This window comes from Molossus molossus, unplaced genomic scaffold (assembly GCF_014108415.1).
Source record: "Molossus molossus isolate mMolMol1 unplaced genomic scaffold, mMolMol1.p scaffold_m16_p_13, whole genome shotgun sequence".
In the NCBI taxonomy this organism is placed as follows: Eukaryota; Metazoa; Chordata; class Mammalia; order Chiroptera; family Molossidae; genus Molossus; species Molossus molossus.
Window position 1 is genome coordinate 60,614,055 of NW_023425348.1, and position 25,837 is coordinate 60,639,891.

General features: G+C 40.1%; 1 protein-coding gene across 2 annotated transcripts; it reads right to left on the reverse strand.

The window, feature by feature from the left end:
* Positions 1–23: 23 nt before the first annotated feature.
* SAAL1 (serum amyloid A like 1) lies at positions 24–24,489 on the reverse strand. Of its 2 annotated transcripts, none has more exons than XM_036258538.1 (12): positions 24,314–24,489; positions 22,943–23,056; positions 18,336–18,419; positions 14,778–14,857; positions 12,595–12,654; positions 12,349–12,464; positions 11,466–11,646; positions 7,703–7,785; positions 7,425–7,613; positions 2,901–3,094; positions 1,022–1,114; positions 24–329 (listed from the first exon to the last, which is right to left on the reverse strand). In XM_036258538.1, the coding sequence occupies exons 1-12, from the start codon at positions 24,446–24,448 to the stop codon at positions 237–239; spliced, it is 1,422 nt and encodes a 473-aa protein (XP_036114431.1). In that variant the 5' UTR covers positions 24,449–24,489; the 3' UTR covers positions 24–236. The 2 variants fall into 2 exon arrangements, with proteins under 2 accessions (XP_036114431.1, XP_036114430.1); XM_036258537.1 differs by having other exon boundaries at positions 182–329; positions 2,901–3,097.
* Positions 24,490–25,837: the final 1,348 nt, after the last annotated feature.

A 25,837-nucleotide genomic window follows, 5' to 3' on the forward strand; every position in this document is an offset into this window, starting at 1 on the left:
ATAACACATAACCAACACAAAACAGGGGGGAGGGAGTGTCTGATGGTGGTGAAACTCCAGATTCCAATATTAAACAAAAGTAAGATAAGGCTAGGGGAGGGGGGAGGGCATGAGTGCAATTATCAGACAATTATGGTCTTACACAGGCTTTATACAATACTTCTTATATGTCAATTTCAACTGTTAGTAAAAAAATAAAGTTTATTTCTTGGGCAGAGGAAATTACAATTCAGTTTTTAAGTCTGAACCTTTAAACTTGGGAAACTTTCTTCTAGGTCACCAGCAAGGGTCTTATCAACTTCATATAGGATTTTGAGAAAGTCTTCTACCTGTGAGTCAAAGAGAAGAACCAAATAAACATAAGTAGAGGGAAAGGTGATTTAAGATATTGATTATTGACTATAAAAATGTTCTACCTATGGTTTCTAAATAGCCCAGCAGAAAAGAAATGATGGCGTATCCCCAGGTAACAATAATAGTACTTCCTGGATAGTCCTGTGGAACATCAAGGAAGTGACTAGCCCTTACCATTTTGTTTTCCTCTAAAACTAGTATTTATCCTCCCACTGACTCACCTTTACGGTCCATTAATGAAATTTTATTTCTGTCCCCCTTCCTGCCACATCCCCTCACTCCCACATTCCGCACTTCATGTTCCTAAAACAGGTTCCTATCTTGAAATGAACTCTATTGAGAGCAAATGTGATATAATTCAAAGAACCAGAAAAAACTATTGACTATCTAAGAACCTTATTTTTTATTAATATGTATGCTGTCTACTTCACAACAGAAAGCAGTACAATAAATTCCGTGTTCATTCATTTCTCTTAAAACCTGAACTGTTCCTCATGCTTGTCCCACGAATTATCCAGCGGTCATGTATCTGGCAAAGGCATCAAGTCGTGTGAATTGTATACACTGTCTTTTTTGACAATGGCCTTGAAGGTCAAGTGTTTATTTTTTAACATTTTATTTCGTAATCCTCTGAAACTCAACCACCTATACATTTACTCATACTCACCACAGGGCTATAGAAAGGGAGAAGGTTTTGAAATGCACAGGAACACTTCTGCTTGCTTAACTGGCCCTCCTTTAGTCCCTCAGCCACAGTCTCCTACACAAAACAAAAAGACCTTAGAAAGGAAAATTTCTAAAGCTCTATCTGGTAAATAAATATAAATCGTTATATACAATTCCCTACTGATCCTACAGGCATTTCAAATATCCCAAAATGAACCCAATGTCATTTCTCCCTGTGTAACCCAAACACGTGCTCCACTGTAGTCCTTACTTTATTTTTTTAAAATCCTCACCCGAGGATATTATTCCATTGTTTTTTTAGATAGAGTGGAAGGGAGAGAGAGAGAAACATCTCTGAGAGAAACACCGATTGACTGCCTCCTGCACGAGCCCGATTGGGGCCAGGATCAAAACTACAACCAAGGTACATGCCCTTGACCAGGAATCGAACCCGAGACTCTTTGGTCCTCAGGCCGACACTCTAACCGCTGAGCCAAACCGGCCAGGGTGCAGTGCTTATTTTAGCGAAGGGCTTCACCACCCACCCACCCTATTACACAAACCAAATTCTTGGCACAACCAAGACTTTCCTCCTCCTCTGCTGCTCTTATCCCACCTCTCCTCTCCACCCACCCTTCCATTGTTTAAGCTCCCATTTCTCAGGTTATTCTCGAAGATTACAGCCACACGTGTCTGTTGACTGGTCTCTGAGCCTCTAGTCTCAACTCTCTCTTAATTTTCTCTCTCTTTCTTTCTCTCACTTTTAGAGTAATCTATCTAAACAGATCTTATCACTTTATGCTTAAAAAAAAACCATCTTCAGTAGCTCCTCTGTACCCTCAAAATTAAGTCCAAACTCCGTTCAGTATGGCATATAAGAATTTTCATGTCACAACCCTGCTTTAGTCCCAGCCCACCTTCTTCCTATATTCCTACCCCTAAAAAATTAAGAAACATCTATGTCCTTCCCTCCAAAAACACAAAAGAAACAGCAAACGATGGGAAAAATACTTGCAATGAATATGCAGAAGATACAGTATTACCCAAGGAGTTCCATGCAAATAATCAAAATGGATAAATTTGCAAAGCAGGAAACACAACCAATATACAAATATATGGAGATATTCAAACGCACTAATAATAAAAAATGCAATCAAAATAAGGTACAATTTCATCAACTCTTGAATTTTACTTGATATAAAATTATAATACCCAATAATAAGGATCAAGTAAAATCAACATTTTCTCATGTCAAAAGCCTTTTGGAAATATGTAGCCATTATACCTCAGTCACCTTCATGTTTATAATGTCAAACCTAGTAATCTAATTTCTGAAAACCTATGCTAAGGTCAAACAAATCACCAGAATAACCAAAACTTGTTTTAAGAAATATTCTTCAAAAAAAATTTCAATGAATATGAATATATAATTCAATAGTTATATTCATATTTTTTCTTAAAATATATGGACAGAAAGGATATGCTCAAAGGAAGAATATGCTAATAATCCTGAACATATTCAGGAAGTCTATTCCTTAAAACGAGGTGACAATTTTAAAAACTGATTTTTTTTTTAGCAAATTTGGTAGTAAACTGGCTCTCAGTAAAAAGTCAGTGAATTGATCTAGAGTCAGGAAAAGTGCTTATAATGTAATGTTAAGTGAAAAATATATATACGGGGTTATAAATATGTGAGAAACATATACATATATAAAAATATACCAAACCACATCAGTTGCTGGTTTAAAACTATAAGCTTATGGTGATAAGTTTTTTCTTTCTCTATTTTCCCCAAAATAATAACAGTAATAATAAAGTTGGGAGCATTAAGCAATCCATAATTTCTTTTGCTGAAGAAACCATGAATACTTCTTTCTTACCTTTGTTAATACCTGAAAAATATTAGAAAGAAATTCACATGAAATATCCTTTAAGATTTTCAAATGGAAATCATCTTGGGTTAAATCAGACTTTTTCGTTTCTTCTGTGAGAGACTCTGCTGAGTTCTCTGGTTTCTTCTGACAATGTTCCATATGTTGTAAGACACGAATCAGGCTGTCAATTAGAGGAAGATCTACTGTACAAACAAAGCAAGAGGCATGAGATCGGTCCGTTAAATTTGTTTATTCATTCATCATTCATACTGAACACCTGTTAGTGCTAGAGATGATACTTTAGGTCCTACAGTTATAATGGGAAACAAGATCATCAAGGCTTCAGCCTTCAAGAGACTTACATTTTTCTACTCTCAAGTAAGCAAATGAATAAAGCAGGTCATTTCAGATTTTGCTAAGTGCTATTAAGAAAACTAAAGGGGATATAATAAAGGATCTGGCAGGGGAGGCTCTCTGAAGAGGTGACACTGAGTTGAGAACTAAAGGAGAATCGAGGCAAAGGGCCCAGGAAAACACTTCAGGAAGAGGAAAAAACAAGTGCAAAAGCCCCGAACAGGAGATGTCATGGAAGGTCTGAAGAACACAAAGAAGGCCAGTGCGACTTAAACTGTGTGAGCAAGATGAGCCCAGAAAGCTGGGCAAGAATCCTGTCATGTAGGCTGGGCCTTGGAGGCCATAGTGAGAAAAGAATTTGATTTTAAACTAACTTTCATAAACTCTTTAAAAAAACTTATAAATTTTATGTTTTATTAAGTTAAAAAAGTTAAACTTCTTAAAAGCAGAGCCATCATTTTAATTAGCCTATAATAAAAATGAACATAAAACTAAATAAAGCTCAGACTCAAAATATATGTTATAGCATGAACATGCTAAAACATATCTCACTCTGAATCAACCAGTAATTTTTAACTCTAATTTCTGCTTAATAATTACAAATCCAGGAAAATAGTTTGCTAGCACTGAATCAAGTATACTGTTGTTTTTTAAAAAATCAACTTCATTTCCAAAGTTAGGTCTTTTATAGTGCATAAAAATGACATACATACAAATATACATACATACATACACACATACATACATACTTTATTTATTTATTTATTTATATCTTCACCCGAGGACATTTTTGCATTTATAGTGCATAAAAATGACTTACATACATTTATTTATTTATTTACTTACTTACTTATTTATTACTTACTTACTTACTTATTTATTTCCTTACCCAAGGACATTTTTGCATTTATCTAGAGCAGGAGGGAAAGAGGAAGGAAGAGAGAGAGAGAGAAACATCGACACAAGACAGACATATTGACTGGTTGCCACCCACACAACCCCAATCAGGGCCAGGGACAAACTGCAACTGAGGTACATGCCCTTAGTGGGAACCGAACCCGGGACTCTCGTGGGCCAACACTCTAACCGCTGAGCCAAACTGGCCAGGGTTATTTATTTATTTTTAACATTTTTTTCTTTTTATTGATTTTTAGAGAGAGAGGGAATAGGAGAGAGAGATAGAAACATCAATGAGAAGAGAACATCAATTGGCCGCCTCCTGCATGCCCCGCACTGGGGATCAAGCCCATAACCTGGGCAAGTGCCCTGACCGGGAATCGAACTGGAGACCTCTTGGTGCATGGGGTCGATGCTCAACCACTGAGCCATACTGACCGGGCAAAAAATGACATTTAAAAAAAGTTAGCAACCATGAAAATCTTATCCTTTATTTCTCAACTCAATGTCATCTCTCCAGAGCACCTCCCCTGCCTGGCTACTTTATTATGTTCCCCTTGGATTTACTTCCACTTCGTTATTTACTTCGCACTTGTGTTATCACCAACTCTTGACTCTAACACCCAATTCTTCACTCCATGATTTCCCTGCAGGTCACAATAATCTATACTATATAGCCTCTCCTCTCTCTTTCTCACCCTCAGCCATACTCTGCAAAGACCCTACTCAAGGCTTAGGGCAGGATGAAGAAAAGGGTGTTAAAGTTAAAGGAGCATCTTTACACTTTCTCACCCAATCATAAAAAAAAAAATCATAAAGTTTGGCGGGGGGGAGATAATATCCTATAACAGCAAGAAAGATGTGTTCTTTTTTTTATATACTTTGTTTCTAAAATATGTTTTTATTGATTTTTTTTTTTAGAGAGAGAGATAGAAACACTAATAGAGAAACATCGATCAGCTGCCCTCTACTGGGGATCGAGCCCACAACCCAGGCATGTGCCCTGACCGGGAATTGAACCAGGACCTCTTCGCCCATGGATCAATGCTCAATCCACTGAGCCATGCAGGCCAGGCAAAAGATGTGTTCTTAGTATTCCAAATAAAAATTCTGGCCCTGGCCGGTTTGGCTCAGCGGTTAGAGCGTCGGCCTGTGGTCCAGAGAGACCTAGGTTCAGTTCCCGCTAAGGGCACGTACCTCGGTTGCAATTTGTCCCTGGCCCTGGTTGGTCATGCGGGTGGCAGCCACTCAATGTGTCCCTTTCACGTCGATGTTTCTCTCTCTCTCTGTTCCTCTCTCTCCCTCCCACTCTACCTGAACAAAAAATGGAAAAATGTCCTCAGATGAAGATTAAAAAAAAAAAAAATCTGTATGATAAAAAAGCAATGCCCCTCCCAAAAAACAAACAAAAACTCTGCATGATTTTCAACAGAAAGCACATATATACAAGGAGGTTAGGACCAGCAATGGGCTCAAAGTTAGCAGTTCCACTCAGTTCCTTTCAGAAATCACCACAAAGAAACAAAGAGAACGAGCAACAAAAACCAAAATCCAGCTTGGATAAAAGTAGGAGACAGCTGAAACCGCAAACACAAGGTAGCTGGAGATAGTGGAAAATGCAGTGTAAATCTAGCAGGGATGCAGGAAGGAATGAGAGGAGTTTGAGGCTGCAAGTCTCAGAAAGAGTCAGAAAAGTCAACGTCTCTAAGAATCCCTTGTTTGCAACAGCAGAACAGAGTGTATGGAATGTGCAAGATGGCAGCTGCTGCTTCCCTGGGGTTCTGAGAAGCTGAGGATTAGTGGGTAAATAAGTAATCCCGAGTAATTCCATAGACAAGCCTTGTTTGCAGGAAGCAAATGGCAATGGAAAAGTGAGACTCTGCTGTGGCTACCTCTCGCCTGGGAAGAAGAGCAAGAAAACTCATGGACCCAACTTCTGTTAGCCTAAAACAGTGATTTTCAACTGATGTGCCACAAGAATTTTTAAAACATGCAATACCTGACTGTTTAGTCAAGGGCACTGTCTTCTTTTCCCTTAGATTGTCAAGTAAAAAATTTTAGCCCTGGCCAGTTTGGCTCAGCAGTTACAGCATTGGCCTGCGGTCCAGAGAGATCTGGGTTCGGTTTCCGCTAAGGGCATGTACCTCAGTTGCAGTTTGTCCCCAGCCCTGGTTGGGTCGTGCAGGTGGCAACCACTCGATGTGTCCCTTTCACATCAATGTTTCTCTCTCTCTCTCTCCCCCTCCCACTCTATCTGAACAAAAAATAGAAAAATGCCCTCGGGTGAGGGAAAAAAAAATTTTTTTTTTAAATGACAATAGCCAACACAACAAGAGCCAACAAGTGTAAACAAATCAAAATAATATCTTTTTTTTTTTTTTGGTCAGATCAGCAAAAATATATATATATATATATGTTTTTGGGGGGGTGCTGCAGAATTTTAGTAATTAGTTGTGTGCCATGAGATGAAAAAGTTGGAAAATCGCTCTCCTGGGATATAGCCTTAGCTCCTCTCCTACATAAACTTCCCACAAAAAACTAGTCCAGGAAAAATTCAGTTCATTCAAGGATGCGTAAGCAAAAGAAACGAGCATAAGAGCAACACAAAGATACTAAAAAAAAAGAGAGAGAAACAAAAAACAAATGACAGATGACAAATACTTAACCAAAAAAATGTTGACATGATCCTTATGAATACTAAGATATATAGTCATGATTTTTTTTTTTTAATCCTCATCCGAGGACATTTTTCCATTTTTTATTCAGATAGAGTGGGAGAGAGAGAGAGAGAGAGAGAAACATGGATGTGAAAGGGACACATCGAGTGGCTGCCACCCGCACGACCCAAGCAGAGCCGGGGACAAACTGCAACCGAGGTACGTGCCCTTAGTGGGAACCAAACCCAGGTCTCTCGGGACTGCAGACCGACGCTCTAACCGCTGAGCCAAACCGGCCAGGGCTATAGTCATGATTTTTAAACCAGCATATAACCAAGTACAATGCAGGACCTCAGACTGAGAAATCAAAGATCCCAGGAGGGAAAATCTGAGATGGTAGAGCTCAAGGAAGAAGTTAAAGAAATTAAAGCCACCAGAGCAATGAAGGCAAAAAGGGCAGCACAGAGAATAAACAGACTGCACTGCTGAAACACAGTAATGGATATGGAAGTCAGGAAGAATAAAAGGACTAAAAAAAATGGGATAGAAACCAAATGAACAACACAAACCTGGGCTTTAAGCTCTGACAGAATTTAACTTAGTGAACTAAAATGACACTTGCCTTTTTCTACCTTTCGATACTCCTGTTCGACCTGTGAAGCATATATGGCAGACAACACTGAGAAAACAGAGGCTAGCACTGTTTTCTGTTCTTGAAGTATAATGGGAGGATCATCAGACTGGCAGAATTCATGGCAGACCAGGTCAAAAAGTAAATTCCAAGTGTCTTTTCCAGTATCAGGACACTGTACTTAATAAAAAATGATACAGAAAGTAGTACTTTAAAAATAGGAAATAATTAAATGAGTGAATATAGTGCTTCCCTATATAACATCTTACCAATTGCTTGAATTCCATCATCCACTGTGGTAAGTAGCTGTAAGATATGCATGTAAACATCGAGTCCTTCCAGATTTTCAGAACTAAATACAAAAAGTAAAGCATTGAATCAATAACTTTACTGTCTATAGGATTGCATTCATTCATTCAGCAAATACTCATCATTCTGTACTAGTCACTGCCCAAGGTGTTAAGATAAAACAGGGAACAGGACAAAGTCTCTGTGCTCACCAGAGCTTACATCCTAATGAGGAAAGCAGTAAAAAAATAAACAAATATTCTGTAACATAATCAACACAAACAAGACAATAAAAATTCTTTTTTACCTTGTCCCCTGAAAGCAATAATGAACGCAGAAACCTGCTAGGTGATTTTTTTTTTTTTTTTTTTTATCCTCACCCGAGGATATTTTTCCATTTTCTGTACAGATAGAGTGGGAGGGAGAGAGAGGAAAGGAGAGAGCGAGAGAAACATCGATGTAAAGGGACACATCGAGTGGCTGCCACCCACACGACCAACCAGGGCCAGGGACAAACTGCAACCGAAGTACGTGCCCTTAGCGGGAACCGAACCCAGGTCTCTCCGGACCGTAGGCCGACGCTCTAACCGCTGAGCTAAACTGGCCAGGGCAATATTTTATCATTCTGTTTTACTTTAATGACCAGGACAGAAAAAATGACTGAAACTTTTATAGAATGAATGTAAGGTCCACTACACCAAGCACTGACAATAAAGTTCTTAAAACTTCACAGGATTATCCTAGCCCCCTAGCTCAGAATACTAAAACTATGTTAAGTATAATTTTTGTGTTCAGCACTTTGGATTCCTAGAAACTCACAATCTTAGTTCTTCAACCAGTATGTGAAAAGATAGCAAACAAAAGATGGCTCAGGAAATATTTAAGTACCTACTGTTTTCAGGTACTATGTTAGGGGCTGAGAAAACAGAGATGTATAAGACATTGTTCCTACCTTCATGAGGTTTATAGTCTAAAAGGGAAGAAGATAATTAAAATATTTTTAATTGATTTTTTTTTAGAGAGAAAGGGAGATAGAAACATCAATGTGTGAGAGAAATACAGACCAGCTCCTCCTGCACGCCCCCTACTGGGGACCGAGCCTGCAACCCAGGCATGTGTCCTGACCGGGAGTCGAACCATGACCTCTCAGTCCATGGGAGGACACTCAATCCACTGAGCCATACCGGCTGGGTGGGAAGAAGATAATCAAAGAAGCAATAACAAAGTGATAAGAATGTAATTCTGGAGGAAGTCAAAGGTATTAGAGGAACACATAGCAAGCACATTTCATTTAGTTTGGAAAATCAGGAAAGGTATCTTTTTTTTCCTTTATTGATTTTAGAGAGAAGAAGGGAGTGAGAGACAAAACATCGATGAGACAGAACATCGACTGGCCACCTCCTGCATACCCACAACCTGGGCACGTGCCCTGATCAGGAATTGAACTGGCGACCTCTTGGTGCATGGGTCGACGCTCAACTGCTAAGCCACACAGGCCGGACTGGGAAAGGTATCTTAAGAGAAGTGCTGTTTACACAGAAATCTGAAGGGGCACAGAAATGTTTGAGGTAGAGGAGGCACAGTGTGCAAAGGCTTGGAGTTAAGAGAGCCTCATTCACGTGAAGAAATGAAGGAAATGTCATATGGCTGAAACATACTGATTCCAGTACAAGGAATAAGGATGGGGAAGCACTGTGCAGGTTCTTATAAACCAAGTTTTTAAAAAATCTGAACCTCATCCTACGAAAGGCAATTGAAGAGTCTGAAGCATGAAAATGAGATGATCATTGTGTGCTCTAGTCTAGGCTTGGAAGGAGCAAGCTTCAAGGCAGGAGACTGTAAGAGAATGTTGCCGTTGTCCAGGTGAGAGACAGCAGCCAGATGGGGGCATGAATGGGGTCATGGATGGGATCCTAGAAAGAGTCAGAAACAAGGCTTGGAGGTTGACTGGCCGTGGAAAAAAAGTGTGATGGGGAAGAGTCGGTAACAGCTTCCACATTTCTTCCCTTAGAAGTGGTTGCGGGTGGCAGCCACTCGATGTGTCTCTCTAAAATGGCAGTTCAATTTTTAATTTTTTGAGGTTAACACCATATTGTTTTCCATAGTGGCTGCACTAGTCTACATTCCTACCAAGAGTGTACTAGAGTCCCCTTTTCTCCACAACCTCTCCAACACTTGTTGTTTGATGATTTGTTGATGGCGGCCATTCTGACAGATGTGAGATGTGACAAATGTTGTTTTAATTTGCATCTCTCTGATGATTAGTGATGTTGACCATTTCCTCAGATGTCTCTTAGCCATTTGTATGTCCTGTTTGGAGAGGTGTCTATTTAGTTCCTCTGCCCATTTTTAAATTGGGTTCTTTGTCTTCCTTTTGTGGAGTTGTATGAGCACTCTATATATATTGGAAATTAACCCCTTATCTGATATATCATTGGCAATTATGCTCTCCTATACAGTGGGTTGCCTTTCCATTTTGATGATTGTGCAGAAGCTTTTGAGTTTGATGTAGTCCCATGTGTTTTCTCCTTTTGTTTCTGTTGTCTTAGGTGATGTATCAGTGAAAATTCTGCTGCATATGATGTCTGAAATTTTGTTGCCTACAGTTTCTTCTAGGATTTTTATGGATTCATGAGTCACATTTAAGTCTTTTATCCATTTTGAGTTTATTTTTGTGTATGGTGTAAGTTGATAGTCTAGTTTCATTTTTTTGCATGTAGCTGTCCAATTTTTCCAGCACCATTTATTAAAGAGGCTGTCTTTACTCCACTGTATGCTCTTGCCACCTCTGTCAAATATTAATTGAGCATATTGCCTGGTGACTATTTCTGGGTTCTCTGTTCTGTTCCACTGATCTGCCTGTTCTTGTGCCAGTACCAGGCTGTTTTGATTACAGTGGCTTTGTAGTATAACCTGAAATCTGGTAATGTGATCCCTCCAACATTGTTCTTCTTTCTCAAGATTGGTGTGGCACCCTGGCCAGTTTGGCTCAGCGGTTAGAACATCGGCCTGCGGTCCAAAGAGACCCGGGTTCGGAACCCGCTAAGGGCGTGTACCTCAGTTGCAGTTTGTCCCCGGCCCTGGTTGGTTGTGCGGGTGACAGCCATTCCATGTTACCCTTTCACGTCAATGTTTCTCTCTCACTTCTCTCTCCCTCCCTCCCACTCTACCCGAACAAAAAATTGAAAAATGTCCTTGGGTGAGGATTAAAAAAAAAAAAAGATTGGTGTGGCTATTTGGGGTCTTTTTTGGTTCCATATGAACTTTTGAAGTATTTGTTCATTACTGATTCTTATACAGGACAAATATACTGTCACCAAAATATTAGTAGTGAATCAAACCTGACAAAGTTCAGCTATGTGCTATTAATCTTTTTTTTTTTTTTTAATTTTTTTTTTTTTTTTTTATCCTCACCCGAGGATATTTTTCATTTTTTGTACAGATAGAGTGGGAGGGAGAGAGAGGAAGGGAGAGAGAGAGAGAAACATCAACATGAAGGGACACATCGAGTGGCTGCCACCCGCTCGACCAACCAGGGCCGGGGACAAACTGCAACCGAAGTACGTGCCCTTAGCGGGAACCGAACCCAGGTCTCTCCGGACCGCAGGCCGACGCTCTAACCGCTGAGCCAAACTGGCCAGGGCCTATTAATCTTGTTAACAGGAAATTAAGATGATTTATATCTAAGGATACTTCTAGCAACTGGATTTTCCCAGAACATTTTGTACAAAAGAGCTCACCTACCGTACTTGTTTGGCAGCTTCAAGCACACAGGGTACAATTCTGAACACTCGCTGCTCTTCAGCATCTTCCTGGGGTTGCTCCAGAGGCTGAACAGCCCCGTTTCTAATCCATTCCAACATTAGCTTCTCATCCAAATCAAAGAGCTTATCCACAACCTCCCCCACCTTCACCAGCAAGTCAACTGCAGAGAACAGAACACATATTGAAATGAGAAACAAAATTTTAAAAGCAGTAATAGGCCCTGGCCGGTTTGGCTCAGCGGTTAGAGCGTCGGCCTGCGGTCCCGAGAGACCCGGGTTCGGTTCCCGCTAAGGGCACGTACCTCGGTTGCAGTTTGTCCCCGGCCCTGGTTGGTCGTGTGGGTGGCAGACACTCGATGTGTCCCTTCACGTCGATGTTTCTCTCTCTCTCTCTTCCTCTCTCTCCCTCCCTCTCTATCTGAACAAAAAATGTCCTCGGGTGAGGATAAAATAAATAAATAAATAAATAAAAGCAGTAATAGTAATCAAAATTCCAACAGCTATTCCAAGAAAGCCAGCCTTGCCAAAGCATAACTTATTCTAAGAGCCGTAAGTTTGCCTCACTTGCTTGAAAGTTTAAGAAATTTTATATCTTTAAAACAATTTTTTTCAATTACAGTTGACGTTAGTTTACTAATTAGTTTACTAATTAGTTTCAGGTATACAACATAGTGATTAGATATTTATATTTCTTACGAAGTGATCACCCTGATAAATCTAGTACCCATCTGACAGGATACCAGAAATTTTATATCTTAAATTGAAATACTTTCTTACCTTACACTTGACCTCCAGAAATAGCTACCTGGTTTCCTAACAATAAAATATAATCAAAACTTTTTCTAGATTACATGATAACTTACCATTTGTTGAACTTGACATGATGAAGCAAATGCTATCATAAATTGCTGGATGTTCCTGAATTCTTTCAACCCAGACACTGGCCACCTCTGTCTGGGAAAGGCACGTAAGCAACAACCTACACAATAAACGTAAGCTGATATCTATCTTTCAAAAACAGTCCAGGAAATTCAAAAATAAAGAATTAACTCTATTTTCTAGACTCCTTTATGGATGAGTATATAAAATTCATAGAGAGGAAAACATACCTACTTGTTTCCAGCAAAGTAGGAGGGTCTGAATCATACAAACAGGTCAATAACACCTGGCTACAAAAACAAAATAGTTAAAACAATATGCATCAATTATCTAATTTTAAATATCAAAGGAGTTTTCATTTAATTTTTTTAACACTTTAATTGTAAAATATAGCAGATATGTGTAAAAGCCCAGGATAAAATCTACACTTAATGAATAACTATAAAGCAAACTTACTTTCCCAAGAAAACAGGACAGCGCCACATCTCCATAGTCCACATGCCCCTTCCAGAAACAATTCTTTCCCACCTGGAAATGACTACTGTCCTGACTTTCCAGCAATCATTTATTTGCTTTACTCTACAATTTCATTATTTAATATATCTGGCTTTAAACTTTATATGAAAAAAATTATATTGCATACATTTATTAAGTTTTAGTTCTTCTGCCATGTTTATAAGATCACGCCCTGGCCGACTTGGCTCAGCGGTTAGAGCGAAGGCCCAGGGACCAAAGAGTGGCAGGTTTGATTCAGGCCAAGGGCATGTACTGCAGTTGCTTTTTGGTCTGCACCCTGGTCGGGGTCATGCAGGAAGCAACCAATAGATGTGTCTCTCTCTCCCTTTTTCTCCCTCTCCCTCCCAGTCTATCTGAAGATAAATGGAAAAGTATTCTCGGGTGAGGATTTAAAGATCTACCCGTGTTTTTCCTGTGGCTGTTGCTCTTTGATTCATTGCTACAGAACATTCCATTGTGTGTGAACATAATACAATTTATTTTTCCAGCCTACTACTGATGGACACTTGGGTTGATTCGATTTTGGGGCTATTTCAAACAACGCTCCTATAATACTTTTTATATGAGCATCCTGACGTATGTGTGTAAAGTTTCTCTTACCATATACCTGCTGTTGGCCTTACTAGGTCACAAGATATGCCCATCTACCAACTTGACTAGATAATGCCCAACTGTTCAAAGGGGTTGAACAAAGTCATATCCTATCATCAATATAAATTGTTCCATAATAATTTTAAGCATTTATTGAATTTATAAAACTTAACACTACTCATTCTCAGATTTTTGACAGGGACCACAAGACACCAAACAAAGTTCTGAGTCATCTACTCCACGAAGGACTATAAATTACAGAGGAATAAATACCTAGGATCTGAAAGTCCGTCCACACTGAGAAGAGGTAATCAACCACCTATGTTATATCACTTGAATCCTGTGATAAACCCTACAGCCTAACTGGCAATAATCGCTCAAGCCAGTTTTCTGAAACTACTGTGGGCACAAATGTCCCTGAGATTGATTAACAGCCATGAACCCTCTGCCTAGAATATGAATCACTCACAAAATTTAGCATATATTTCCAGGGCACTCTCAAACCTCTTAAAGTAAATAAACACCAGTGTTTCCACAAAACCCTCTGCCCCAAACTTTGTTGCCTGGAGAAGATAACTACCCTCCAAGCAGAGTATGAAACATCTGAATCACAGAGGCAATTCTGTATCTTCTAGCCTGTTAGTAAGTACCACCCCCTGATCTAAGTCACAGTCCTCAAGGTAACTCTGTCAACAAGTCTAGGTTTTTCAGACTCTAGCTCTCTGAGCCCTTGGGGGTCCCTAAGCCTAAACTGTTTTGGACTGTGGTCAGGTACCCCATCTCTAAGCTCTGCCTCACTGGTTCTTATTCTATCTGGTTTACCACCTGCAGATGATTCAGGTCCCTTTGCTATGGATAAAAATCTCATGTCCATAAGTAGTGCGAAAGCTCCTAGCTACCATCATCACACAATGAAGTTCCTGGAGAGTGTTCATCAGGAGAAAGGAAGAGCTACATTTCATAATATTTTCCTATCTCTCCTATGCATCAGGAGTTCCTTAGGAATGTGTAATATAATTTTTTTTTTATCCTCACCCGAGGACATTTTTGCATTTATCTTCAGATAGAGCAGGAAGAAGAGACGGGAGAAGAGAGAAAAACATTGATGTGAGAGAGACACATCGACTGGTTGCCACCCACACGACCCCAACCGGGGCCAGGGACAAACTGCAACCGAGGTACGTGCCCTTAGCAGGAACCAAAGCCGGAACTCTCCAGTCTGCGGGCCAATGCTCTAATCATTGAGCCAAACTGACCACAGCTATAAATCTATTTTTAAACAGAATTATTATGTGGTAAAACTTACCCAAGATTTTTATCTTTGCTGATGGACACACATATCTCCTGGAAACAGGCCATGTTACCTAAAATTCCCACACAGATTTCCTGTCAAATCAAATTTCACAGGTCACAATGGCTCTGAGGAGAAAGACACATACAAGAATAAACTCTTGAAGAAAAACTTTCACTGAACCTCAGGAAATAGAACAGGAGGCAGCACACAGAAGTATATTGCCTGCATTCCAATCTTGACAAGCTCAGAGTACCTGGGAAGGGATGAAAGACATTAGAAAAACAAAGCTCAAAAGCATGCAGAAGTTATGGAAGAAGAAATCTTATAGATAAACTGAGTCTCAAATGACTGGTAGGATTTAGATATGTAAATAAGAAAGACATTCAAACAAGGGGCAAAGTATCAGGAAAGGCAAAAAGGGGATAATGGACATGGCTACACAGTGGCCAGTAAAGAACGCAGCCTGGCTGTTGCACAAAGTGAGGGAACAGCATGAGATAAAAATAGCGCTAAAAAGGATCAGGATTAAGGGCCCTGAATGCCGTGAAGAGTTTAGACTTAGTTTAGGAGGTTATGTGGCGCCATGAAGGTCCTCAAGGAGGGGGAAAACATACTGCAATGATATTTTAGGAGGATGTCTCTAGCAACAAAATGCATATTGCATGACAATGAAAAAACTTTTAAAAAAGTGAACAGCCCCAAGGATAACAGCTAATGTTTATTTAGCACGTACTATGCCCAGGCACTACTCTAAGCACTTTGATGTATCAATTCATATAATAATTTATGAGGTAGGTAAGATTATTATCCCCATTTTTCAAATGAGGAAACTGAAGTGCAGGGAAGTTAAGCAACTTGCGCAAGGCCCCCAAGTAGGCAATAGCAGAGCTCCAGAGCCTGAGCATTTGACCACTGTACCATAGTGCATCTCAGTAATCAAGGTGCACGACGAGGGTGGTAATGCAGGCACGGAAAGGGACAAAGCTGAGAAAGACTCAAGGTGAAAGCAAAATAATTTGATGGGAGGCAAAGGAAGAACGCAGTTGGACATGACTCCTAGGTTTCAAGTTGCTTCATTTCTCCCGTTGGAGATATCATTGGCAGGAAAACTGGAAAAGAAAGTGTAGGAAAAGACACAATGAGTTCAGCTAGGGTAGAGTTCCCAAACTTGCTGGAACATAAAAATAACTCACAGAGCGTGCTAAAAATACAGATTTCCAAGTCCCATCTCAGAACTATTCAGTCAGAATCTCCAGGGCAGGGCCAGGGAAGCTGTTGTTTACCAAGCACAGCATGTGCTTTTCATGATCAGATAGGTATAATCAATGAGTTAGGATATATCGGATGGTGGATTGCAAAACACAGCATGCAAGTATAGAATGAATGCCTGAAAACTTGGAAATATGGCACCAGAAATCAGAAGGGAGGCCATGGTTTTGATCCCACAGGCACAGACATGCAACTTAATGGTGTAGAAGTGGATGAGCCCACTAAAGAAATTAATATTAAAAAGACAAGGGATCTGGGTCTACAGCTTAGAAGGAGTCCACAGTCAGCATGTAGGAAGAAAGAAAAAAAGCCAATAAAAGTGACAGGGCAGTGACTGAAGAGGTCAGTGACCAGGAGAGTATGTGGCCCCAAAGCTACAGGAGTGAAGAGTTTCAATAAAATATGGGTGATAAAGTGTATTGGTAAAAGAGTTGGGCAGGAAGGACACATATGCATTTCCCTTACAAACTAAAGAGTAAAATTTTGAACTTCCAATCAAAGGCCAAGTTTCTCAGTCCTGGCTGCTCACTGGAATGAATCAGCTGGGGGAACTTCAAAAGCTATCTGGAGCCTCACACTTAGAGACTGTTTTAACCGACCTGATAACAGGCTTTTTTTTTTTATCCTCATGCAAAGATATGTTTATTCATTTTCTTTTTATTAGAGAGAGAGGAAAGGGGAGAGAAACATCAATGAGAGAAACATCAGCCAGTTGCTTCCTGTACGTGCCCCGAATGGGGATCAAACCCACAACCTAGGTATATCCCCTGATGGGAAATTGAACCCGCAACTTTTTGTTGTGTGGAAGATGCTCCAACCAACTGAGCCACACAGCCAGGGCCGGACTCAGGATTTTTAAAAGCTCCCTACAGCAAAGCTTCTCAAAATGTGGACCCTGGTCCAGAGCACCAGCATCACTTGGGAACTTGTTCGAAGTCCTCGATCCTGCCCCAAACCTACTGAATCAGACTCTGGGGGTGTGCCCAGTCGCCCGAGATTCTGGGACAGGCTGAGGTTTGAGAGACTGTCTTCAGTGATTCTGACAGGTGGCCAAGGCTGAGAATCACAGCTGTAGACAGGTTGTGGTTTACAGACATACATAACAATATGACTAATTCCTGAAAGCCACTCCTGACATAAGCTTATTTCTTTTAAGAACTAATCATGAATCAATATATTTAAGTTAGATAATTATAAGAGAAAATCATGTAACTGTGAAATCTTTATATTAACATAAAGACCCAAAGAAAAAGTGGTACATCAGTTCATCAGGCCCCAATTCAGACAGAACACTGTAATAAATAAAATTTTAATTCAACATTCAATTTGTAAAAACATGCTACAGAATTCTCCACTTCACAATATCAAAGAAAGAGAGACAATACAGTACAGTGGTCATACTGAAAGACAGGCTAGGCTCAAAGCCCAGCTCTATTCTTTCCTAGTTATAAGGACTTAGACAAATTTATTATGCTGATACCTAGTACTTTTATTTATAAAGTAGAGATAAATGCCTACCTCATAGAGTAGTAACACAAATACTCAGTCCACAGCAGTTATTCATAATTATGACCGCTTAATAAATATGTATTAATCACCTACAACATGCATAACACACAGCAACCTAAATGGCTCTAAAGCACAATACACTGCACAGACACAGATAAAGAGTAAATGAGAAGTACCGATAATTATTTGGGAGTTTGGTATCAGCAATGGCCACTGAGAGCTTACTTATTTGGGAAGGCTTGAAAGAAGTACCACCCTGGATAACAGATGTGAATTTTGAGAGGTGACAGAAGGCATGCAGAGGGAGGCACAGAGATGGTGATGATCACAGCAAGCTCCTGAGATGAGTAGACAGGCCTGGCTAAATTACAAGGACATCTGGAATGCAGATTTTATACTAGAAAGATGAATTAGATTCAGATTATGGCAAGTCTTGAGTAACAAGCGAAAGTCTTGAGTTTAAGTGAAGGTTCTTAAAGCAAAAAATGGAGGATTTTATGAATAAAAAAGAGCAATAAATAGAAATAGGAGGTCCAGGCACTATTCCCTGTTCTGTCACATTTTAGTGGCATAACTTCAGTACATTTATCTGAAAGTATGGATCTCCCTGGTCCAGCCCAAATCTGAAATTCTAGGACCCTAATAATTTTAAATAGCACGTTACCTAGTACCTAGTAATGTTCAATAAACATTTATAGACTGATTTGTAACCAGTGAGAAAAATGAAAGACTATCCAGCATTATCTGCTATTATGGCTACAAAGAGGAGGCTATAAAAGTGTATATACTTACCCTTAATCGAGGACATTTGGATTTGGCCAATACACCCATAAATATGTCAGGAGCATTAAATTCTTGGAGAAATAAAGCCACATCCTGTAAATAAAAATCACTATTAACTTGGATTTTGAATGTTCTTCTTTAAACCCATAGCTTAGGCAACCATAAAAAATGTTTTACTCACACCTGACAGAATGGCTACCATCAATAAATCAAACAACAAGTGCCGGCAAGGATGTGGAGAAAAGGGAATACTAGTACACTACTGGTGGGAATGCAGACTGATGCAGTCACTATGGAAAACAGTATGGCGTTTCATCAAAAAATTAAAAATGGAGATGCTGTTTGATCCAGCAACCCCACTTCCAGGAATATATCCTAAAAAACCCAAAACACCAATCAGAAAAATATATGCACCCCTATGTTCATAGCAGCATTATTTACAATAGCTAAGATTTGGAAACAGCCCAAGTGCCCATCAGTAGATAAATGGGTAAAAAAGCTGTGCTTCATTTACACAAGGGAATACTATGCAGCTGTAAAAAAGAGATGGATCTTGTCCTGGCTAGTTTGGTTCAGCAGTTAGAGCATCGGCCCGTGTTCCAAAGAGTCGCGAGTTGGATTCCAATCAAGAGCATGTACCTCGGTTGCGATTTGATCCCCGGTCCTGGCTGGGGTCATGCAGAAGGCAACCAATCTATGTGTCTCTCTCACACCAATGTTCCCCACCCCCCTCTATCTGAAAATTAATGGAAAAATATCCTTGGGTGCGGATTAAAAAAAAAAAGAAGGATCTCCTTTGAGACAGTGCAGATGGACCTAGAGATTATTATGCAAAGTGAAATAAGCCAGTCAGAGAAAGACAAATATCACATGGTCTCACTTACTTGTGGAATCTAATGAACAAAATAAAGTCCAGAGGCATGGAGGCATGAAACAGACTGACATATCTCAGAGTGGGGAGGGGGAACGAGAAGAGATAAACCAAAGAACTTATATATTTATATGCATAGCTCATGGACACAGACAATAGTGTGGTGAAGGCCTGGGCAGGGGAAGACAGGCTGGGCAGAGGAGGGCAAAGAAAGGGAAAATGGAGGACATCTGTAATACTGTCAACAATAAAAAATGTATATTTAAATAAAAAATTATTTAATTTTTAATCCTATATATACTTCCTTTTAGATACAAGAAGAAAAAGTTAGGAACTGTGTCAACAGTAAAAGTAATGTTAGAAAGTCTTTGTGGTATCTGGTCCCAAGGCAATGGAACAATTCTATACACAAGTCTAAACTAATTGTGACATTCTGGAGGACTGTCCTCTTTTTTCTGCCTTTAATATATTAACATTAGTGATCATCCTACCCACCAGCAAGTCTCACTAACTCATTCAAACACATTTTCTGATTGCCAGGTATCACGCTAGAAGCTGGGAATAAGGTAAAAGTTAAACTTTTAATTCCTGTCTTATAAGAGCTTAAAACACAATAGGGGAAACAGGTGAAAACTCCTATTGGGTTATGCCCCAAATCAGAATTTGTGCTTTCAAAATCCTCAATAGAAAAAAATTCCAATCACAGTGTAACTGCAGCAGCTTCATACTTCCTTCCTAAGGGTTTGCCCAGTCCAAAGCACCTACAGGGACACAGCACACAGGCAAAGGAACCTAGAGTGGACATGTGACCCAATCTTGTCAGAAGTGTGGGCCCAAAACTAAATCGGTTTGCTGAAATTAGAGAAGACCTAAATAAATGGAAAGATATAACTTGTTCATGGGTCAAGAGACACATTATCATTAATTTATCAATTTGTCCCCTAAATGATCTATAAATTCAACTCAATCTCGGTCAAAATCCTAGCAGGCTTTTTGTAGAAATTGACAAGCTGATTCTAAAATTAATATGGAAATAACAAAGAACCCATAACAACCAAAACAACTTTGACAAAGAACCAAGTTGAAGGATTAACACTACCTGATTGCAAGACTTACTATGTTCTAGTCATCAAAACAGAGTGGGATTGGCAGAGAAATAGACAAATAGATCAATGGAATGGAAAAGAGTCCAAAAGCAGGTTCACATGTATGTATACAGACAGCTAATTTTTAACAAACGTGCAAAGGCAATTCAGTGGAGAAAGGACAGTCTTTTTAACAAATGAGTTAGAACAAATGGATACCCATATGGACTAAAAGTGAACGTCCATCCATACTTTGCATTATACTAAAAAATGAACTCAAAATGGATCACAGATCTCTAAGTAAAACCTAAAATTATAAACTTTTAGGGGAAAAAAGTAAGAAAACAATAGAATTTAAAAATAGGCAAAAGATTCAAACAGGCACTACACCAAAAAAGATTACAGACTGCAAATAAGCACTTGAAAATACATTCGATACTATTAGTTATTAAGGAAACCCGAGTTAGGATTATAATGAGAATCACCACACACTTATTAGAACGGCTAAAATTAAAAAGATTGACCGTACCAAGTTAGTGAGGATGAGGAGGAACTGGAACTGGAACCGTATCTCATAAATTGCTTAGGGTAACGTAAAATGTAAAAAACATTTTGGAAAAAAATGTGACCATTTCTTAAAAAGTTAAACATATACCTACCATGTGATTCAACCACACTACTCTAGGTATTCACCCAAGAGAAAGGAAAACATATGACCACACATACTTATACACAGAAGTTCACAGCAGCTTTACCTATAATAAACTATAAACAATTCAATATCCACCAACAAGTGAATAAATGAATAAATCATATATACACATAATGGAATACCACTCAGCAATAATTTTTAAAAACTCCTAAAATACACGACATGGATGAATCCTAAAATAATGATGCTGAGTGAATGCTGAGTGAAAGAGCCAGACTCCTCCAAATAAGAATATGATCCAACTTAGATAAAAGTCTCAAAAATGCAAACTATTCTGAAGTGACAGAAAGCTGATCAGTGGTTGCCTGGAGGGGGTAACAGCAGGAGAGGTAAGAGAAAGGGATTAAAAGGAGTATAAAGAAACTTTTAGAGGTGATAGATATATTCTCTATCTTAATTATGGTGACAGTTTCATGTGCGAATACAAACATCAGATATTTTCAAACTGTAGTTTGAAAATATGTGTGTGTGCAGTTTTTGAACATCAATTATGCCTCAAGTATACTTTGAGTAAGTTTTGTATCAATTATACCTCAATAAAGCTATTTTAAAAAATGGCTGAAGACAATGAATAGCCATTAACAACTTTTAAGACAGAACAACACAAGTAAATGTGTTTTAGGAAAAAAGATAACTTGGGTGGCAATGTGGAAGACAGAGGGATGTGAAAGAGGCTAAAACATGATTTTTTTTAATCCTCACCTGAGGATATACTTATTGATTTACAGAGAGATGGGGGAAAGGGGGAACAGAGGCACGCACAGAGAGAGAAACACACACACATCAGTGTGAGAAACATCAATTGGTTGCCTCCTGTACGCACCTGACCTGCAATCTAGGTATGTGCCCTGACCAGGAATCAAACTCTTAACTTTTTGGTGCATAGGACGAAGCTCCAACCAACTGAGCTACCCAGCCAGGGCTAAAACAGGATTTTAATCAGGAATCTATTGTAAAGTCCAAGTAATAAAATGAGAGCTTACAGAGACATCTGTAATACTTTCAACAATAACAATAATTTTTTTTTTAAATGAGAGCTTAAGCAAGTCAATCTCTTTCCCCTTTTCTCTTACCTGTAAAATAGGGTACTACCTATGTTACAAGGTAATTATAAAGAACAAGTGGGCCCAGCCGGTGTGGTTCAGTGGCTGAGCATCAACCCATGCACCAAGAAGTTGCCAGTTCGATTCCCAGTCAGGACACATGCCCAGGTTTCGAGTTTGATCCCCAGTGGGGGGCATGCAGGAGGCAGTCAATCGATGTTCTCTGTCATCCATGTTTCTCTCTCACACTCCCTTCCTCTCTCTAAAAAAAAACAAGTGGAATAATATACATAAAAATGCTTTTGAAAGTCCAATATACAGATCTTATATCATAGAAATCTACACCTGAAACCTATATTATCCTATTAACCAATGTCACCCCAATAAATTTAATTTTTTGGGGGGGTACGTGTCCCTAGTGGGAACTGAACCCGGGACTCTCTGGTCCATAGGCTGATGCTCCAACCGCTGAGCCAAACTGGCCAAGGCCCAATAAATTTAATTTAAAAATGCTTTTGAGCTATACAAACGTTAAACTATTATTATTGCAATTATATATACAATTCCCCTTGTCCCTTTCTTCTAATCATAGTACATCAACAGTTTCCTAACTCCTACCATGCTCTCAAATATGAGGTCAGTGTTCTCTTTAGGTAGATTAAGTATCAGAACCTTCCTGGACTACAGGAGTTTTGGCATTTATAAAAACTGTGTATTTAGTACAAATCTAAAAGAGAAAAGTGTAGCATTTATAGCTCCTGGCCTCATTCCCTGTATCACATATAGGGCTGATTACAGACACTAAAGTTTTCCCCCAGAGATTTAAGGACCAAACATTTAAGGAAAAAAAATATATCTGTTCATCACCTCCTTACCCAACAGTCTTTTCATTTCCTACCCCATACCTCATCCATAGACATATCCCACACTCTGCATATTTCATTCTCCATTTCTTCATCAAGTTCCATCTGCTGCTCCTCATCATCTGAGCTGGATTTGGTGTTTTCAGGGCTAACAATCTTCAGACACACAAAAGATAAAAAGAGATGAACAAAAGCTGTCCATAGTACTCCCCAACTAGTATTATTTCATAATCATTTAGCAGTCACCAAGATGCTACCCTCAAAGTGTTTTCTCTTGCAAAAACTTTGTTTTAAAAAAAATCAGTATCTTAGGTAGATCTATTCATTCAACATGCATGGAGCAAATAATGTTGCTAGGCACGAGGGTAGAAATACAAAGATGAGTAAGATGTAATCCCTTGCTTTCAAGCAGACTTGCAAACTGATCATTACCACAAAAAATGACTGATTCAACTGAATTGTGGACAGAGTTGTGAGGGCAAAAATGATGGACCAATGACCTATGCCTGGGAGAAGGTAGGGAAAATTCTCTTAGGTGATATTTAAGCTACATCTCTGGGGAAGAAGAGCAGTTTGTTGTGTGAAGAAGGGGAGGAGAGCATATGGAGGAAAGTACAGGAGTTCAGAGTTAAGGGCCAAGCATGTTTGGGGGATGGCAAGTTTATGAAGCTGGAAAGGTTGAAAAAAGCCCTGAATTCCAAGCTAAGAGATAGGCATTTTTCTCCTGTAGACAAAGGGAACTCTGAGGAGTTTCCATGAACAGTTATTTTGTTTATTTGTTTTTGTTTCTATTCTGGCAGCTGTGTGGAGATGGACTGGAAAGGAGATGCTGGAAGTAGGTAAAGGAGTTGGGGAAATGTAGGGAGAGGAAACTTCACACTTAGTGACCGCCTCCCAGAAGCCAAACACCATGGTAAGCACTCTATGGCCATTACACATATTATCATCCTACTGTAGAGAAACTGGGAAAGAAATCGAGACCCGGAGCGACTAATTTGCCCATCGACACTCTACCTGTAGGCGATGAAACCGCACTTCTGATATCAGATCTCTATGACCTCAACATCACCATTTATTCTACCACCACAAGTCCACGACATAGGTCAATTAGGACCTAGACTTCGGAAACGACAGTGGGAAAGGGGAGCAAAACCCGAGCAATGTATTTACAGGATCATGTATTTTTGGAAATTTTGCAAAAGTGAAATTTTAACCGCAAGCGCTCCAGCATCCCTGTCATTGCACCCCTTTTGTGCCGAGGGCCCCCGGGAGTGGCTCCGGCAAGTCGGGGGTCTGGGGAAGCTGCCAGGTCAGGGGTCGTGGTGGAAACCACGGCTCCGGGGCAGGAGGCTGCCAGAGTCGGGGTCGGAGATGGGGGACGGAGGGAACCCCATGCGGCGCGAGTTTCCACACCTGGATAAGCCCGCTGAGGACGCCGAAGAGCCAGTGCTTGCTGTACACCGTGCTCCCTATGCAGTCTCCCCCGGCCACCTCCTCCTCGTCGTCCTCCTCCCGAGCCGGCGGCGGCGGCGAGGGGTTACGGTCCATGATTTAGCGACCACAGGAATGGAGGAGCCGCGCCGGAAGCTGCCGGAGGAGGCGAGAGGCCTTCTGGAGCCAGAGGGCCTCGCGCTGCTCTCGCCACAGCGCCCCCTGCTGCCCAGAGCCCTGCCGTCCTGAGTGCCCTCCCAATGTTCCCATCAGACAAAGGAGCCCAGATGACTCCATCTCCCCCACCCCACTCTACCAGGACCCAGGCATGGTCACATTCACAATTGCTATTGGTCCCCCTCCCTGGACCATATATTGCACCTCCCACGTATTCTGTAGTGGACTGTACAGGACATGTTTATTTTGCCATGTGACCTCTGCACCTGTGAGTCACCACAGTGGGCAGTAAGAGCATACCTAGAGACCATTCCTACTCCAGGATGGCATTCGACAACTCGGTTATACTAGGAAGTGACTGCAAATCACAGGTCCCACTAAATGCAAACAAACTGTATTCCCAATGCAACTTCTCCTTAGTCAGATCCCTAAAATGCCTATGACCACCCCAGTGATCACTCAACACAAAAAAGAAATGTGATGGTGGGATGTTGGAATGGACAGAGTCCGAGGCATTAACTGCTTGAAGTTAAAATATTTTACTTTTTTAGATTTTACAAAGGTGTTAGACCATGTAAACACTTTTTTTGAGTCCCTCCCAGGATCCTGGAATGGTCCCATATAGGTGAAGAGCCCTTGCAGCTTAAGCTTTGTCAGTGTCAGAGTAAATCTGACTCTATCTACATGCATGTCTGATAGGACTTTACAAAAGTCACACAGAATGCAGGATGATTCTTTGTAGCACTGTCCCATAAATTGTAAGATTTAAAGGATGGCCCACCAACTAAATACTCCCAACCAGAAATGTCCCCAGAAATATCCAAAAGCTGGGAGGGAAAGGGGCTGGGTGCAATGCTGTCCTGTTGAGAACTAATGTCTGGATCTCCCTCTGCCCCTGGACTGACAAGTTGGGGGAGGAACTATGCTCATGCCATTCTCTAAGAAAAAGGCTACTTATCTCTTTACAGTTATCTTGACAGAATGATATAATCTCCTCCGAACTGCTGTCTGCTTTTTTTCTCAGCCCTTTATCACCTCTGCTTCCCCTTATAGATTTACCCCATAGACTTGTGAGAATCAACTGGGTGGTACATGGAATACATCCGTTGAAGGAATGACTAAGTGAACTAATATATGCAAAAGTGTTTTATAAGCTCTAATCGTCAATACAACTCCACAGCAAATGGTTAAGAATGGTGGTTCTAGCGCCAAACCAGCAATGTGACTTGGATATATATTTTAATTGTGCCTCCAGTTTCCTCAGCTATAAAATGTGAGGATCCCATGGGATAACACAAGAAAGCATCTGGTCCATAGTTAATTTGCTGA